The following is an 18,590-nucleotide window of genomic DNA, read 5'->3' as shown; positions in this document are numbered from 1 at the left end:
CTGCCGCGGGTTGCCGTTTGCTTTCTCCCCTGTGCCGCAGGTTGCCAAAGGGGAACAAGCGCAAAATGCCTCATTGTGCTGGAATTTATAGTCGTGGTCTCATGTGTGTCAGTGCCCTCCCGCGGCTGCTCTTCTGAAGATAAAAAAGCATAGCCCTGTGCTACCACCGCTCCCCCGACATCTGTGCAATTGGGTCAGGGAAGAGTTTGGCTTCGGTGTCCCAGCGCCGTGCCAGAGACGCAAACCAGGACATCTGGCTTTCCACGCACGTGCCTGCAGCTCAAGGAGACCCGTGCTGTCTGTGGGATCAAGTCCTGCCGTTATCGGGCTTAGTGGTACGGCTCCGTGCTGTGCTAGTGTTGCAGAACTGACCCTGCTGACAGTCCGGGAGCTTCTGGTTTAGGCATCTGGCTTTGAAATGACATGTCCTGTTTTCCCTCATCCGTGGCATATGTGAAATAGGTCTAGTAACTCCAGTGTTCAGGCTTTGAGGCTCGTGGCACAAATACATCTGCAGGTGTTCGGGGGGTCATCCAAGGGTTTATAATGGACTTGTCCTAAAGGGAAGAGTTTCTGTAGTGACCGTAAAATGTCACTACCACGCTGATGTCTATCTTTGGGCAGTATCCCAGCATTTCCCATTTTCAAACAACAAAATGAGCCTGACTGTGAATTACGCTGAGACTCAGCTGTGCAGTTCACTGGCGTGTAATGAAATAATTGAGGGGAAAAGATCATTCCAGCAAACTGTGATTGGGGGGGGGTGGAGATGATAAACGTGCAGGTGTGCACCTGTCCTTCACTGCTGTTTCCTATCCCGAGCCGGTGTCACTCCCCAGCCAGGGAGGACTGTCTGTTGTCCTTCTCTGCACGAGGGTCTGTTGCACGGGGGGATGAGCAGATAGATCATCATTGCCCACCTTCCCTGGCAAAAACCTGCTACTCCTCCACCGGCCTCTGTAGAAGAAGGATATAGACATTTTGTGGAGAACAATACTTATTCCCAAACGTCAGTAGTTACAGTGCTGTTGGAGGTCTGAGAGTTTCGTGTATTTTCCCACTTTTTGCTCCCAGAGCTGAGCTGATTTAAATGTTGCAGATTAGCAGTTGTTTTTCTGTGTTAAACGTTTATGAGCAACAATTAGACGAATGACACTGATGACAGAGCTGATGACGAGCATAATAAATTAGCACTAATGATAATTGAGATTATCTTGTCTAATAAAGATGGTAATAATACTGATGGTGATGATGATTCTGGCAGTAACACTGGTAGCAGAGCCGTGTAGGCAAGAATAGTTTTAGACTATGTCAGCATTTTATTATCACTGTAATGAAGGTTTAGAAAGCATTTCTGTTGAAGCTTGCTGGTCCACTCACTGGTCCACTAGCTCGAGGGCTGCTAATGGCATGCAGAGGCAGAAGCTTCAAGGTTGGGAGCTGGAGTGCAGATTATAAAGTGGGTTTTGATGGCACCTTGTTACTGTCTGATGAGTGTAGAGCAACTTGCACGGGAAGGGAACTGGTGCTCTCTGTGTAAAGCCCAACAAATACACACTTTCAGTGCACTCATTCCATCCAGTCAGCGTGTGGGGAAGATCAAGGACAGGTTGGAAATGGAGAAGTGGGACGCTTTCCTTTGCAGAAAGGGTGACTCCCCGTTAGAGCTAGTGCCCTGCACCAGGGCAAAGAGGGCAGAGAGATGTCTTCACTCTCTGGCCTTTCGTAGTCACTCCACTCACAGTATATAAAATAAAAGAAGTTAAGACATCAATGGAAATGACGCTAAATACAATATATGAGTAGGTAAAAAGGAAGCCTGGACTTCACACGCAGACCCCGAGCCGCCGCAAGCCAGTTCTGGGAGAGACATCTCTCGTGCGCCAGTGCGAGGCACCAGGGCTGGTGTCTGCTCTGAGCCCAGTAAAAAAGGTATGCATTAAGGTATTGCTTAAAATACCACTTATTGGAGCTAGCAGAAGGTAAAAGAGGATAGTATAGATAACCTTATGTCCCTTCAGACACCGGGCACCCCAAGCTGGGCAGCGTCAGACAGACCTCTGACAGGGGTAGGCACAGTATGTTGGTAATAAAGAGGAACTTGGAAAAGTCAGTTATAGTTACCCAGGGCAGAGCAGGGCTGGGCTAAATACCTTGCAGGAAATGCAGCCCTCCTACAGCTACCTGAGCCCTGTGGCAGTGCGTTGCACAGCCGCCCCAGTGTCTAGGATACGTGAGATTCAGGATAGGAAACAACAGGTTCTTTTCTAGGACTATTTGCAAGCTTTCCTACCGACCTGGCAAAAACACAGCAGGTAAATATTAATGCAGAGATACAGAGAGTTCAGTCGTATAAAGAAACTAGTATCTGTGTTTAAACCCTAGCAATAGTAGAAAGTTTTTTCATTAGTAAATTTATTTATTAAACTTAATTAATATTTAAACTGAAAAAAGGTAGATTTAGATTAAATATTAGATATAAATTCTTTACTGTGAGGGTGGTGAGGCACTGGAACAGGTTGCCCAGAGAGGTTGTGGAGGCCCCATTCCTGGAAGTGTTCAAGGCCAGGTTGGATGGGGCTTTGGGCAACATGGTCTAGTGGAGGGTGTCCCTGCCGATGGCATGGGGGTTGGAACTAGGTGATCTTTGAGGTCCCTTCCAACCCAAGCCATTCCATGATTCTATGAATTTGCAGCTCACCTTAAGTAAGAAAGTTGTCGCCTGAGCACAAAAGTGCTAGCAAAACAATTTCTGAGCTAATTCAGACTTCGTCACTGCCTCTTCCTCTTGCTTGTCCTCTGTGTCTTGCTTTCTGAGTGTAGAATGGCAATAGCAGCAATTTACCTGCCTCAGGGTTATGAAAGTGCAATACTCTTGATCTGTAGTATTAAACACCACTGGCAAATACCCTTCATCTGTAGGTTTAATTAAAAAATTAACTTGCTTCAATTCTTTTTTAGTGCAAGGCCTTCCTCAAGAATTTCTAAGCCCACTCAGGGATGGTTTTGTGACCAGAGAGAGTGCAGAGAGTCTATGTCCTAATCTCACAGAAGATATCCTTAATCTGGGACCACAGCAAGAATTTGAAGTTAGGGCTTTAAGAGGGGTGGACAAGGCATCGGCCTTGTGGACCCACTGTTCCCCCGTGCTGTCAAACTCAAGACACTTCGCTTTGATTCTGCAAAAATTTCTTTGATAAGACACATAGAAAAATTAGTTGATCAAATGGTTTTCTCTACAGTCAATACTAGAGTCAGTTCAAAGCTTAAATTTCCATTTCAATGGAATCTCAGTCCTCTATATGGAATTCCAAATAGGACTTCTCCCCCACACCCTGCCCAGGATTTTTATCATGTGTACAAGGAAAAAGTTGTGTGCCTATTAATTCAGATTTATTAAGTCTATTATTAAGTGTATTATTTTATTAATGTTTTTCTATATTTTTACTTATCTATTTTATGTAATTTATATATTTAATATATTTTTTATTTATATTTATCCTTACACATGTTCACATATACAAGTGTTTACATATAGAAGTGTAAAGTAAAACTTACATTTGGTAACAATGCTGTGGGCCCTTCTGGTAATTGGCACCACATCGGTGGCAGCTGTTAGTTCCTGTTTTAAAGCTAATTAGGTGAGGAAACAGTTTTTCAGGAGAGATGCTGAGAATTTAGTTAAGAGGCTCTGCAGAATGATTGTTTTCCCTGATTAAGCTGCACATAGACTACCATGCAAAGGAGCAGTAACGGTGGGTGAGGGAAGAAAGAGAATGTGAATGAGAAATTTCCTTACTGAAGCAGGCTCAGGATGTTGTTTGGGTAACCGGATGATTAGCATGGGGGTGACCAGATGCGTACTTGGGCTGAACAGCTTTGGAATTCAGATGCCCACGCCACCATCTCGAACACCGTTGTTGGGAAGCTGTTATATACCGAATTTTGGATTTCCTGGTGTAATCAGGAACTTACTACCCTCTTGGTATTGGCCTCTCACAGAGTAATAACCCCTTGTGTAACCCAGTGCGGGGGGACCCGCTCCTGTCATACATCCCATGTCAAGGAATGCGTCAAGGTGCATCATTCAAGTCCCCTAGTGCCTTCCTGGTCTTCCTGTTTTCCTAAACTTAAGTGACCAAATGCAGAGACCCGAATCATGTTTCTGCATTTGTCAAGGAGGCTGTTTTGACAGGGGGGGCACTTAGAAGCACCTAAGCACCAGCCTGCCCGCATTGACGCAGCTGCAGGCACTCCCTGCCCATTTTGTCCAGCACCGAGCTTGAGACATGCACTGCGTTGGAGTGGGGACTCGTGCTTTCAAGTGCTATTTCCAAAGCCTTTACCTACAACGCAGAGACATATACAGTTCTCATCCCTCTTAGAGCATGTTCTTCCCACAAAGAGCATACAGAGACACTGCTCGGTGTGGAAAATGCCCATCACAAGGTGGACGCATCTTTGAAAGCTATAGCTCGGGCATGCTATTTCTCCAGTTTAAAAAAAACCAACAACCCCAAAACAACAACAAAAAAATAACCTGTGTAGCACTAAGGGAAGTCACAGGTACCTTGATTTTGAAGTTTTTGGCCAGCCTGGTACTGCTAAGTCCCAAAGTCTACCCTACAGGGATATAGCTGAGATGCAGCAACACAGAGAGAATGATGTTGGGGCCATCACTGAGGATACCTGCCTGCCTGTTCCTGCAGAGGCAGCCGAGCACGTGGCTCTGTCCTTAACCTGCTATCGCTCCAGTAAATCCCCAAACACCCAGAGTGCAATTACAGGAAGAGAATTATACATCTGTAAGAAAGGGATGAGTCAACTTTATTTTGCCTTGCTGCTTGTCGATAGGTTTTGGGGTTGCCAGGCTTTTCTTTCTTTTAAAAGGTGCAACAAGAATTGAGCTGGATGTTCATTCCTTTGACCTGAAAATTCAGACACTAAAAATGAAGTGTAATGCAGTAAACATGCACTTGATGAGGTTTAGCAAAGCAGAAGAAATGCAGTTGTGGGGGTTTTTTGAGGTGGATATTTTTTGTGGAAAGCTAATGTTGAAAACACTGGTGTGTCTAGCGATGGATATTGTGCTCCTGCTGCTCTGTCCATCTGCTTACAGTTGACTTCCAAATAGCTACTAAATGCAGCATTTTTCTGTAATATGTCTGGGATGGAAGCTTACTTTTAAATCTCATTTTAGAGACAATTTTATCTGGAGATAAAAACACTGTATTTATAAATGTGCTGGAAATGATACCCTTTCTAGGAAGATGCATTTTAAAACTCTTGGATCTGTATTTCGTGCTGAATAAAGAGAAAAATAAATCCCATGTCTATCTGTAATCCAGTAGATATCTATTTGTCCACAAACTCAAGGGGTTCTCAGGTTTCAGTAAAGTACTATGCTATATATTTCCTATTAAAAGAATTCAACATTTCTTCAAATGTGGGTTCAGGATGTCCCAAACACTTATCTCACTGACTTCTTTTTTTGCACCACTAGAGAAAACAGGAGTTTGATTTGTGAAAATCTTATTAAAAACATTCTCTAGCTTCCCTCTAAATCCACTGGATTGCAATCAAGTTTGTCCCAGCTAGTATTGTGATGACTAAGATGCTGCATTTTGGGGGAAATAAGGTAAAAATTTGGCTAATTTCAAACCTATGTGCCTTGCAGCTTTACAGAGTAGAAAAGCCACACATGCTTTTTGAAAAAGTATCCTGTGCTTTCCTCAAGAGCTCTAAGGCTCGCTTATTTGTATACTTAGAATAAGAAAGTCATCTGCGGTACTTAATGCTATCAGTCACAAGGATTTGAACATCATTAAAATCAGTATGAAAACAAATATTCAATTCCCCTTCAAATAAAGGGATACTTTAGTGCTTTCAGGATTTCTGCAACCGCCATTTCTAAAGGCTCATATGAGTGTTAGGTTTCCAATGCCCTTTTGTGTCCTGATTTTGAAAATCTCCTGCCATAGCAATCCTGTTCCATTTAAGCTAACTTGGTCCAGTGCAGCTCGGTGTGTGTGCGTTTAGCATCAGCCATGACTTTGGCTGCCCAGTGCAAGACAAGCGGGAGGATTTGGGGAGACCTATTTCAAGGAAGGACACATCCAGGAGGTGAGGATGTTCCTTTGAAATGAGACCCATCTAGACCATTTGAGGCTAAAATACGGCATTTGAAGCTTGGCTGGAATAACTTTCTAATCATTCTCTGATAAAATCTGGCATGTAGGATGAAGCATGGTTTCTCAGCCAGAGTAGGCTAGAAAATGGTATTTAAACAAGGCTGTGCTCAGTATAAAGCCAAAAGTCAACATAGATCCACCTCTAGAGTGGGACGCATTTGCATCTGAGACTAAGTGAAACGCAGCCTGTTAGACGATGCTTTCCAAACTACATCCCTGCAGAGTTCAAGGTCTAGCATTCTCCTGAAATTTCCATCAGCTACTCATCTTCACCCTTTGGTCCTGAAATATCTTCAAAAGTCTGGCTTTAAGTGCTTTGCTGGAACATTGTCAATGCTAAACTTATATATGGTTTTCAAATGCAACTATAATTCTGGGCTCAAATGTTCCTTTCCAAATCAATTTGCAACTCAATTAGGTTCTGGCTAATTCATATTTAAGCTAAGTTTGCAGGGGGAAAAAAAAAAACAGTTAAAAATTATTGGAATCTGTCCAATGAAAATATTATTTTGGAGTGCTAATGGGAAATAATGAGAGAACTGGTCATAGAAGGATTTGTTTTTAAAATATTTAATCACTTTTGGGCTCCTTTTATACTCTTGTATGCTGTGACTTATAAGAGATCATATCTATAATTTGTTCAATGCTAAGTGACTATTTCAGTATTTCTGTCACCTTTAATGCAAAGCTACAAAGAGGCAAATATTGCAAATGGCTGAGCCATACTGTACCCCTCCACTTCTGCTCATAGCTGTGCACTTGGACTAAGTGCCTGTTTGCACACAAAAAGATCAGGTTTGAAGAAGGCAGATTTTGGAAATTTCCTCCAGTCTTAAAAAAATTTAAAAAAAATTAAAAATGCCTGTATATGTATATACAGATAGACACAAGTACACACACATACATATATATCTATGTGAGAGAGAGAACCAGCTGAAAGATAATTAAGCCAGACCCATTTTCACCTTGGTAACTAATGCAGATCTACTGTAAGTAGGTCAAACACGCTGTTACATGCTTTAAACTGGCATCTGCTGTGCATTAGGTTGCTCAGAGCTTGGCTTCAGGATTTCTTCCCCCCCCCCCCCGCCCCCCCAATCCCCCTTTTCTTGCCTCTCCTCCACTTTCCCTGCATCACCCCCCATCCTGTGACAGACAAAACCTGTAGTCGTATACTCAAGCGTAGCTCCCATTCACCTAAAGGATAGTTTTGTGGGAGCGAGGACTTGGTGGGGACTGCAAGAATTAGCTCTTCTCTGGCTCCTCAGTTACCCCTGACCCTCCTGGAAAAAGAGTTACTTGCCTGCTTGCTGTTTATAGCAGTGAGGGTTTAAGGAAACCCCACAATTGCTCGGAAGGAAAATGAAACTAATAAATTACATGGATTAAACCAGCCCGTAAGTTCTCTGATTTTATGTTTTGACCTTCTTTTGGTTATTACCTTTTTCATCAACAGTTTTTTCAGTATGAGCACACTGGATTTATGCATTTGTCTTTGTGAGCGTACCCCAGACTAGGAGAAGCTGAAAATTTACTCCATGGTCTTGTCCTTCTGAGGTGGCACAATTTCTCGAGGCCACTTTTCTCGCCTTTCACAATTTTTGACACATTCACAAATCAAAGTGGAAATGAACAGGGCACTGTGTTTTGAATGTGCAACACTGCTTGCATCTGCATAGAGGCTTTCGCAGGGGCAGTCACTTTAAAAAAAAGCATTAGGGACTAATACCAACAAAAGCAGAGAGAGGTAAAGGTTGCATCTATTTGCGTGGGAAGGTTATGTGGCAGAACATGCATTTTTCTCCCTGGTCCCCGCTGTGCTGAGGGGCCTTTCTGACTCTGTTGCTTCAGTGACGACCCTCAAATTTGCAGTGAGGACCATGAATTTTTAAGGGGTCAGATACTTGCAGGTCAGGCTGCTGAAGAGGGCAAAGGAGCTTCGAGTGAATTTGACATTATCCCTCTGTCATATATGCTGGGAACTTTATGCTGTCCTCTCTCCAGGTGCCCAAGGAGACCCATCTTTGGACAGGATGGATGCTGCAGCAAACAGCTGCCGCGTTGGTGGTCTGCACCTGCAGTCCGTGCTCCACCTGAGGAGTAGTTTTGGGCTCTTCCAGAATTAAAGGGTGCCAGGAGATGCAGTTCAGATAGCTCTTCTGTTTTCCTTTCTCTGTCTCTTGATATGCCCATCTTACAAGAGTCAACTTTTTAAGTATATGCGTAAATAATTACCGCTACAGCTATAGTTACAATTGCTGCCATCCGGCTAATGCTCCAGCTAGGAAGCGCTCGAGTTTGCTGAAAGGATTTTTTTTTTGTCTGTGAGGGTGAAACCATGTTGATTTAAAAATTTCTCTTTCAGAAATCATTTGCTAATCTCCCAATGGCTTTCACCGATGAGCTTGACTGGCCTCAGTTCTCAGAGATCACTGGATTTCTGAACTCCACCATCGGGTAAGCCAACAGGCAGGGTAGTCAAGTCGTAGCAAGTCTCAAGTTCCCTCAAAGCACAGCAAGAAAAGAAAAACAGTGCTTGAAAGGAAAGATAAAAATGCTAGTCAGCTGTGCTTCTGCTCTTTCTAAGATCAAGATCGACACTGGATCTAGGGATTTTTAAAAATCTTTTAAATATATAGACAATGCACAATACTCTAGCCCAGTCTTCCTGAAATTCAGAGCAGGTTTTAGAGCTGGTTAAACTGTAATCTAGAAGGAGAAAAAAACCCAAAGAAATAAAAACAAAGCTTGCTTTTTTCAAAATTCTGGGGCAGGGAGAAGGGGAACATTGCTGAAATCAACAAAAATCAGCTTTTTCCTTTTCTTAGGTTTTTTTTTTTTTCTCTTTCCCTCTTCCTCTTCTTTCCTCTATACTGCTGAAACAGTGGAATAAATGTTATTTACCCCTGTTAACCCCAGGGTTATTTCATGGTGTTCCCCTTTTTGGGGCAATCTTTCTTAGGTGTCCCCCCCCCTTTTTTTTTTAGAGGGAAGTAGCAAAAGAATTGGAAGCACTTGTGGCCTAATTTGCTGTGTTACATTGGCTCATGTGGATGGGAAAGGATGCAGGGATAGATAGATAGATAGATAGATAGATAGATAGATAGATAGATAGAAAAAAAGAAGTCTCTGCCAGAAGGGAAGGAAAAAAGTCCTTGACATGCCTGCAGTTTTAACTGTGAAGTTAAAAAAAAAAATTCATAATTTTGTTAATCATCTTTCTGGCCATCATTAAGAAGCCCTTGACTCCTGCCAGAACTGAAGGATACAATCATCAGCAGTGCATGGTCTGGCCTGAGTTTCAGATAATTTTTAAATGACAAACCAAGCATGAATCAAGCCTAAAGAGGCTTTTCTACCAACAGAATTAAAAAGTTGGCAGGATATATTCTTTTCCAGGAAAAATATCCATTGCACTTGTACTTTTGCTTGGTTTTTTTCTCCCTGTGCAAAAAACAGGCTGCCAGCCTCAGCTACATTTGCACAGTGTGTGCTGTAAGGAGGTATACTACTTGACAAGCTAACAGAGAAGATCTATGCAGCCTTCTCTTCCAGACTCAGTGGCAAAACCAACCTTTAAAAATCTATTACAATGTCCAGCTACTCAATACACAGTATTTAACTGGGCTTCAAAGAATCTGAAGTTCACAAGTGACCAGAGCTTAGTATTGACCCTGAAGTTGTCAGTGATAGGCCTTGGTTCAGTGTTCAGTTTTCAATCTCTTTTTTAATCTTTTCCACATCTGGAAGAAAAAAAAAAAAGGACTATTTGTGACTTCAAGGCATTTTTAGGAGAAGTAGCTCAAAATCCCATGCCACGATGACCAACTGTGGTGGAGACTGGTAAGCAACGTGCATTGGGAGGCTCCCATTTACTCCGAGCCTGCAGAAATAGAGACACCATCTGATGCGGTCCGTGCCCATCATTCCCACCCCCGATGGGTGAACAGGGACACCACTGATTAACTAATACCCTCTGACCAAGAAGGTCTGTTTGCTTCTCCTCGTCTGTTCACCTGCTATGCTGAGAAACACAGAGCTCGGGTGTTTCTTGTGTAGCCCATTGCATGGTGACCGGTTGATGTTATCGTGTTTCTGTGTAGGTAGTTACTTTTTATTGCTGCTTTGAAAACTTATGGTTGTCTTCTGTTTCTCTGCATTCGTCTAAGTTTGTTGTTCTTAAGCCAAGGTATTTAAGTTATCTGATTCCTTCGGTGTCTAAGTTCAAACACAAAATCATCAGCCCCGTTAGAGATGACCACGTAATTGTGGCTGGGAGCATGGTCTTCCCATGAGCTTCCCTTTGGTCTGTTATCCTTTTCATTTGCATTTTCATTTTTTTCAACCGTACAAAGTAAAGGACAGAACTAACCACAATCAAGCATAACCTGGTTTTAGATCAATCCATCCAAGATTTATGGCATTGGGAAATGAATGCCCTGCCAATATTTCTTCTCTTTTATTTACTGTTCCATAACAACCAATTGAAAAGTGAATTAGTGAGCAATCAACAGGATTGTTTTGATAAATGATGTATAACAAAAAGGTTTTTAAACACCTTATCTGAAAGACCAGGATAAAAGCAGCCTGGATGGAACAATTTCAAAGAAACTCTCCATCAATTTATAGTTTCTGAGAGGTTATCTTGGCTTCCATTTTAGGCCACCCTGTTCAAGAGGAAAAAGATTTATGACCACAAAAAAGAGAGATGGTGAAATAGAAGCATATACATAACTGGGGCACAGAGTGGTTCAGAGAGAGAAACATATTTCATTTTTAATATCAGCTGTGTTTTCATCAGTATCATATGAGTTTAGCAGCTTGCATTTTCTCAATTTATTTCAGAGGCTGGACAGACTCTCTGTATCTACGTTTACGCAGGAGAAATCGCTGTAATCACAGAGACTTACAGAACATTTCCCAAAACGGTATGTTAAGTTTTTTCACTTTTTTTTTTTTTAACCTTACTAGTCTGATACTTGATGCTGCATTAATGAACATTGTTCAGAAACAAAGAGAAACCCCTTTCTAATTGCATGGTTTCTTATGGAAAAATAGAGAACAGCACTTACTTAACTCAGTGTCTTTTCTTCTGGCTCTGAGTAGGGAGGTGTGTGGCTTGATCGCTTTTATCCACGCACTAAGAATTTCCACTGGGCTACAAAGAAGTGTACCCCACTGTAACTCTATGGGGATTTTTTTGGCCATGGCCAAAAGAGGGGATTTAGAGGGATGTCGCTAGCAGTAATGGAGCTAAAAGGTCTGCCCTCCATCTCCTCCGGAGGCTGTGGCAGGGTCCCCTGCTCTGCACTCCCAAGGGCGATGCTGGGATGGCCCTGCACTGCACGGGGGGGGTCACAGGACTGCCACACCGGCTGGCAGAGAGGGCATAAAACAGGTGCCACTCTCATAGCAAGGGTGTCCGTGATGTCCTGCGACATCCTTTGGAGCTGGAGACCAGCAAACAGAAGTTCTCTTGCAAAACTGGGGAGGTCAATGGTGGAGGCATCTTAATGTGTTCTTGGAACAGATTTTAAAGGAGTAATCAAGGACACACAGGTAAACCAAAATTGGGACAAAACTTAACATTGTTAATTAATTAGTTAATTTGATGAGGCTGGCTGAACGTCTTCTTTCTATGAAATAACATCCTGAGTTGCCAAGGGTATATGCAGCAGACCTAATCTACTTAGAAGTAAGAAAAGTGTCTTGCATGGTACCTCACAGGAAATGTTTGTGTACAGTGAAGAAGAGGAAGATTAATACAACAAATGAGAGGTGGGTAGAGAACCAGCAAAGGAGGGAAGAGCAGTGGTTTTGAGAGAGAGGAGCCATGTCTCTCATGCATTTCTCCTGAGGTTAACACTGCTTAACATTTAGAGTGGTGACCTTAGAGTAGACGAAGGCACATGTTTGATGACATCTGCAAATAATGCAAAACTGCAAACTATTAGCCACCCTGAAGTGGGCCACATCCTTACACAGGAATACTTTAGATGAGCTTGGGAACAGCAGTGACAGTAATTGCAACCAATACAATCGTACAGGATGTGCATGTCAGAGCTAATGACAAGACTCTTGTCTGTAAACTAGTGGCTCGTCGGCCGGAGGTGGTAGAGGGAGAGAGGCATTGGGGTGCAAAGGGGAATTTCAAGGAACAGCCGGGAGTGCAGGACAGAGCTGGAAGGAGACTAAGGAGGTTGCAAGATGCATCATGCACATCATTTTCTCTAGAGACAGGGAGGCAGTCCTTCCTCACGTAAGCCACTGATAAGACCTCAGAATTTGGTCCGCTTTGCATAGGGAGGACCGACTGTGGTGGGAATAGATACAAAGAAGGGCTTTGGGGAAGATTAGGGGAATGGAACTTCTGAAGGGATGTTAAGACACTTTGGCAACTGAGCAAAGCAAAAATTAAGAGATGACAATTTTGAATCCTTTTGAGGCATAAATACCATAGAGTTGGAAGAATGGTTTAAACTGAAGGATAGTTCTGGTACAAGAACATGGGTTTTCATTAATCCTATCTCTGTTTGGAAGGGAAATTTTAAAAAAGGATACTATCAAGGAGTGAAAGCCTAGAATAGCCCTCAAAACAGGAGTGGTGGCAAAAAAGAAACCCCAAGTAATTTCAAGACAGAGTTTGATTAAATTTGTCAAAGGGGTTGTATGAAGGGATGACAGTAATCTCCCTTAGAAATTAAGGTTCATAATGTTAGCTTTTGTGTGTTGGATTTTGTGTGATGTCCCCAACAGCAGGTTTGAAAGACACTTGATTATTCTGTGATTAGCACATTATGTTTCTATTGTATTTAATTAATTTTAATGTTTCAGAAAACTGGCTGAAGAAGCTTGGGAAAATGTATTCTCCTTGGGTAGATAATTTGGCTTTATGGGATGCTTTTCCTCTATTACAGATGAGTTATGTCAGCCACAAGTGAGGAGCACTGCTGCCCCTAGTGCTACTTAGAAACTTGTTAAATGCTTGGGATTTCCTGCCTGATTTAGGATCAGAAAGGGTCTGCCCCAGCCCCCCAGCTCTGACAGCCATAGAGCTTACCGGGCAGAAGAGGTTGCTCGGACAGGTAGTGTGATGTAAAGATCAATTCCAGGCTCGGGTGGGCATTTTTGCCTAAAAATTTATCTTCTAGTGCCAGTACTTATGCCACTGGCAATGCCTCTCATACGCTTTCCTGCTACCTGTGGCACACATGGTGTTTCTAAGGCTTTGGGTCTTCTGCACAAGTGTTTTACAATGCGTTTGGTGTCATGGGTCAGGCCCTTCTGACTTTCTCATCTGGACATCACAGGGCACTAGAGTTGGTAGCTCCCATTATCGCAGTCCCGCAGATGTGCTTTCTGGTGAGACAATGAAAAAAAGGCCAAACTAGATGGTATCAATGGCTCTTCTCATTTATATCCAGTTCATCTCTGTACCTGATACCAAATTACCTTGTTCTGTTCTCTTTACATTAATGGGGGTTGTACTTTCTGCTCTTCCTTTTTCCCAATTCCCTCACAGATTTTTAAAAAAAAAAAAAATATCTCACTGTCTGCATCATTCCTTTTTTCCTTTTTCTCTCCATGTATCTCCTTTACTCTTACACTACAGACACCTGCAGGATATAAAAGGAGGTGAGCCTGTGTCAGGGCAAAAGACTGAAGAAAATTGAGAAGGGAATTTAAAAAGGGGGAAAATTACAAGTGATGGAAAAATCTCAGGATATCTTCCCTCGGTATCTTCTCTTAATCATTGCACTGGCACCACATTGTAAAGGTTCACTTCTGTTGCCTCATTTGACATAATAGTTTCCCTGAATGGGAGGATTTAAATGGCCACTCTCCGTGTCAGTAAAGCAAAAACCTGGCCCACCAACCTGACCTAGCCCCGCCTGGGACAACTTAACCTTCCTCTGAAAATGATGTTTACAGCCCCAGCTATATGCAATGAGAGGAAGAGATGCTAGAGACGCGGGTCTGACGAGGGAGGCATGCAGCCGAGAGCCAGAGCTCAGGGATGACAACACTTTTCTCCAGCTCCCTGCAGAAGCACCAGCGCTCTCAGAGCTCAGCATGAAGGGACTTTCCCCCATTGTCCTTCTTGGGACATTCATCTTCTTCATCTTGAAGGAAGGCTTCCCCAACCTCCATGCTAGCAGGATTTCTGCCTTCCCATTCCTAAAAAATCCCATTATCCCCTGGAGATCGTGGACCCTTCCCTCTTCTGTGGCTGGTTGGGGGGTACAGTGCGCAGCCCGAGCCAAGGAGGGTACCCCTCAGCTCTCCAAGTATGTTACCCATGGCCCATGAATATATTCACATCAGAATTGCTGATGTTCATTTCAGGCGACCAACTCTGCTCACCAGGCACCCCACAAGAGGCTTGAGATATAGGTTAATAATAATTTGTAACAGATCTATTCTCTGCCATCATTACTGCTTTCAGCTTGTAGTTGCACAACAGGCAGCTCACAGTCCTGAACAACATTTTCCATGGAAGTGGCTTGCTGAACAGTTTTCTACAGATATTTTTTTATTGGTTCATTGTTTTCAGTATGGTTTTGGTGCCTTGCCTTCCAGCAGCTTCACACAGGTTTGTAGGCCATGTGATATTTCTGGTTTTTAACTGGGTGAGTGGGATCCTCAGGTGTGAGGGCTGGGCATGAATGCTCAGGTGTGCAGTTAGAAAGTTCTTCTAAGTTCTTCTCCAGCACATGTTGAAGATCCCTTGTTTAGACAGAAGCATCCTGATAGCAAAATCTGTTGCTAAAATATTCAAAAAATCATTAGATAAACACAGGGCAAATGAATATCCTCAGAATTTCTAAATAATTACAGAATAATCTTGCAATTGTCATCCGTGTTTTGCCTGAAACACTTGGATAATGTATGCTATTTCAAAACATGGTTATTGTATATTCCTGTGCCATTCGTAGTTTGATCTGTCTCTTTGGGATTCTTGCCTTTGACCAGAAAAATTGGCCTTGTTAACCCATGCTGTGGCTCACTGAGCCATCATGCACCAGATATCTATCTCACATTGGCTTCAAAGCCAGTTAAGAAATAATTATTTATTTTTTTATTTTATTTTATTTCTCTCTCTTGGAAATTCTAGTCCACCTGGAGTTCATCTGGGGAAAACCAGACTTTTTTCTTTGCACCGTTACATTTCCAATTGCTTTTACAGCATAAGGGAGCAAAAGATTAGAAGTCAATAAGCCATTCTTGTCCGCACAGCACTTTTGGTGCTATTTGGACCTAGGCTCTTTCAATGCATGTTAGTGCTGCTTCTTGTCAGCCACACAAGGTCTAAGAGCAAGAAAATCAAGTGCAGCTCAAGTATTCCACCGTTTATGAAATTTGGGGTTGCTCACAAGCAGAAGCAAACCCAACCCTGACTCCTCACCCAAAACTAAAAAAACCCACCAGTCTGAAAATGTTTGGAAAGCAACAGAGAGAAGGGCAGGTAAGATCCAGGAACAGCTGCCAGGACATTCAACAGTGTAAGGGTAACTGTTCTGCTTCATCTCTTTTTCTCTCTTGAATGTTTTCATCACAGATTGCATTCTTTATCACACAAACTTCCTCAAAGACTCAATTTACCCATGAAAACAGTCCTCTCAAAACCCCCTTCATTTTCTTGATGTTTTTACTTGATTTGTAAGTGTGCTAATGCTTTCCATGGAGCTGCTTATAACTACCTACGCTTGTGGAGGTAATACATACCCAAGAACACCTTCTTACTCTTTTGTAAATAAATTTTTAATTTCTAGAGATCCAAAGAGTTTATTTGTGCTGGAACTGCAGCCCCAGTCCAGGGAGCTATGCAGCAGAATGGCTTAACAGAGGGGTGTTGAACTCTAGCTGAAAGAAGGGCTATTAAACAGAAAAAAAAAAAAAAAAAATCAACTGGTGGTAGTTATGTTCCAAGCCATATTTTCTAAGGATTTTGTGGGGTTCTTAATCTGCTGAAAAGAGCTTCTCGACATAAGGGCTGGATTTTGAATGGACCAGCAACCCTCAGGAGAGAAGCAGCAGACAGATATATTCATTTTTAGCTTGGAAGGACTGGATTATTTAAAACATAAAAGATTCCTTGATATATGCGGTTGTCATCACTGTGAGTGATAATAACAAAGGCACCACTATTAAAATGCAAAGTGTATTATTGCTACCTTAGGGGTTTATCTCTTAGATCTTTATATATACCAATCCAGCAGGGATTTAATGATGTTCTGTCCACAAGTTTCCCCCCAAGAGCTGCGGGGAGGGCAGGATTTGCTGCTCAAAGCAAGCTTCAGAGGCACAATGCAGAAAAGAGGAGAAGAGAGAGACCAGGGAAGAGCTGAGTGAAGAATAGAGGGAGCATAATACAAGAGGGGAAGGAGCGAGAAAAGAGGAGACAGTGAAAATACTGCAAAATAAAAGGAAGTACAACCTGTAGGGCCTGCTTCTCTGAAGTTTATGTTTCTGTACATTGCTCTGAGGTGAGCTTCTTGCAATCACAGTCCCAGTCTAATCTTGAACAAAGCATAAAGACTTTTTTGGCTCCTCGTTTGCTATCACTCTTGCACTGCATGTGATGGAGTTTGATTTGTGCGCTGTGGATAGTTGGGATGTATATGCATAGCCTTTAAAGACCTGCTAGTAAGTTTTATGCATAAAAGCTTTCCTAACTGGGAATGCTTTTCTCATTCAAGACATAAATGAAAGATTATAGACCTCACAGGTGCTTAGGTGTAGCATGCTCTTTTTCCTGCAGGAGGAAAGATTTGCATCCAACCATCTGGGTGAATTACCATTGAAATGCAGAGCTTCTCAGGAGAGGTACAGCTGGCTTAATACTACTTTTCGTAAGTCTGCCACTCGTGGGGAGAGCAATGCAGACGCCCAAACGTTGGTGTCTAGTGCTATTTAAGATGTTTTACAGTATCTTTCCCACTTCCAGCTGCCTCTCCAGAAGTGCACTATCTCTCAGGCATCCTGTGTTGTATCTGCCAGCCCTGCTGCAGGTGTCTTGGATCTCTGGGATGTCAAAAATGGCACTTGGTGCCTATGTTTAGGACCTGAGTCAGTCCCAATGTGGTATAGCTGTGAGACGCTTACTCTCTCAGAAGAGTGAGAACAGTTCCCTTTGCAATTTATAGGGAAAGTTAAAAGTAGATCAACTGTTGACAAGTCAGGTTGGCTGGTTTACAAGAGACTACTATGTTCAACAGATGGGAAGGAGCTGCCAGATCTGGATTAAAAGCCAGATCCAAACAATCCAGCACTTAAAAATATTTGATTTTCTACACTCTGAAGTGTGGGACTCAGGTAAGAGGCAGCAGGTCCATGGATATAGCTTTACTTCCTAATGCCGGCACCCTAAAAGGTTACAGAGATGACTTGTTCCATTTTTATTTTAAATGCTTCTACCTTCTTGGAAATACGCAATGAACTAGGGGTTTGCACTTCATTTTGTTTGTCACTATAACAATGTTGTACTATTTCTCTTATTCCCACTACGTGTGATCAGGTGGTTCTTCAGGAAACCTCCTCAATTTAATAAAAAGGTGAGTGTTTAATGGGATTCAAATGCTGACTAGGGGTGCGGAAGTGTTGCTGGAGTCCTACTCCTTCAAAAGAAACAAGCAGAGCACTGTAAGGAATGTATTATCCACAAGTGTCCTAAAAAGCACAGCTTCCCTTGGTCACTGTGCTCTGAAGTGCTGGCTGTTTCTTCCCTGGTATGAACACCCATCAACAGATGAAAAACTGGTTTAAAGTGCGGATGTCACCATCTCCAGGGCCTTGATCCTGGCGCAGTTAAGCCAATGGAGCATTTCCGGTGATTTTTGGGAAAAGACTAAGCCTTTCCCTAAATCCGTGCTTTGTCCTAACTGCATTACTCCTGATTTGTAGCAATGTAGACAGGCACGGGTAGGTCCACTGTGTTATCTCCATGTGGATATGATTGAGTAGCTACTGGACAGTGTGAGGCAGCAACTCTCCTTTTCAGATTACTTTGGGTGGGCTGTGGGGCACTTGGGTTTGATTTAGTTTGCTTGATGCTGACATAGTTCACGTCCTAAGGGATTTATTGTTCTCTCTTCCAGAAAAAGTAGTAATGAATCCTTGCCCTCTAGCACTGAACTTCAAACCACATCCTGATTTGATCTTGAGCCCAATCCTACTCATAAACTTAGTTGTCAGCCAAGCATAGTCGTCTTCTCACATCTCTGATTAAAAACTTCCCATCGTGATTTATGTCTTTGCCCTGAAATGAAATTACTTAATTTGGCTTCTGAATAATACAAAGAAGATAGAAAGCCAGCAGGAAAAAGACAAGTCCAAGACAAGAGGGGCAAAAGGGAGAAGTAACAAAAACTGTATTTAAGAAACTTTACTAAACTATAA

The 18,590-nt window shown here is 42.5% G+C and overlaps 1 protein-coding gene across 1 annotated transcript in view; it reads left to right on the top strand.

Annotated features, from left to right (window-relative positions):
- AOAH (acyloxyacyl hydrolase) overlaps window positions 1-18,590 on the top strand; it is an 81,977-nt gene that overhangs the window by 41,501 nt on the left and 21,886 nt on the right. Inside the window, exons 13-15 of the mRNA XM_054816520.1 lie at window positions 8,557-8,648; window positions 11,037-11,119; window positions 17,710-17,746. Of these exons, the coding sequence (XP_054672495.1) occupies window positions 8,557-8,648; window positions 11,037-11,119; window positions 17,710-17,746 (212 nt within the window). The remainder of the gene's footprint in view (window positions 1-8,556; window positions 8,649-11,036; window positions 11,120-17,709; window positions 17,747-18,590) is intronic.

Source organism: Grus americana, chromosome 2 (genome assembly GCF_028858705.1).
Source record: "Grus americana isolate bGruAme1 chromosome 2, bGruAme1.mat, whole genome shotgun sequence".
Classification (NCBI taxonomy): Eukaryota; Metazoa; Chordata; class Aves; order Gruiformes; family Gruidae; genus Grus; species Grus americana.
This window is presented reverse-complemented; position numbering and strand designations above follow the sequence as displayed.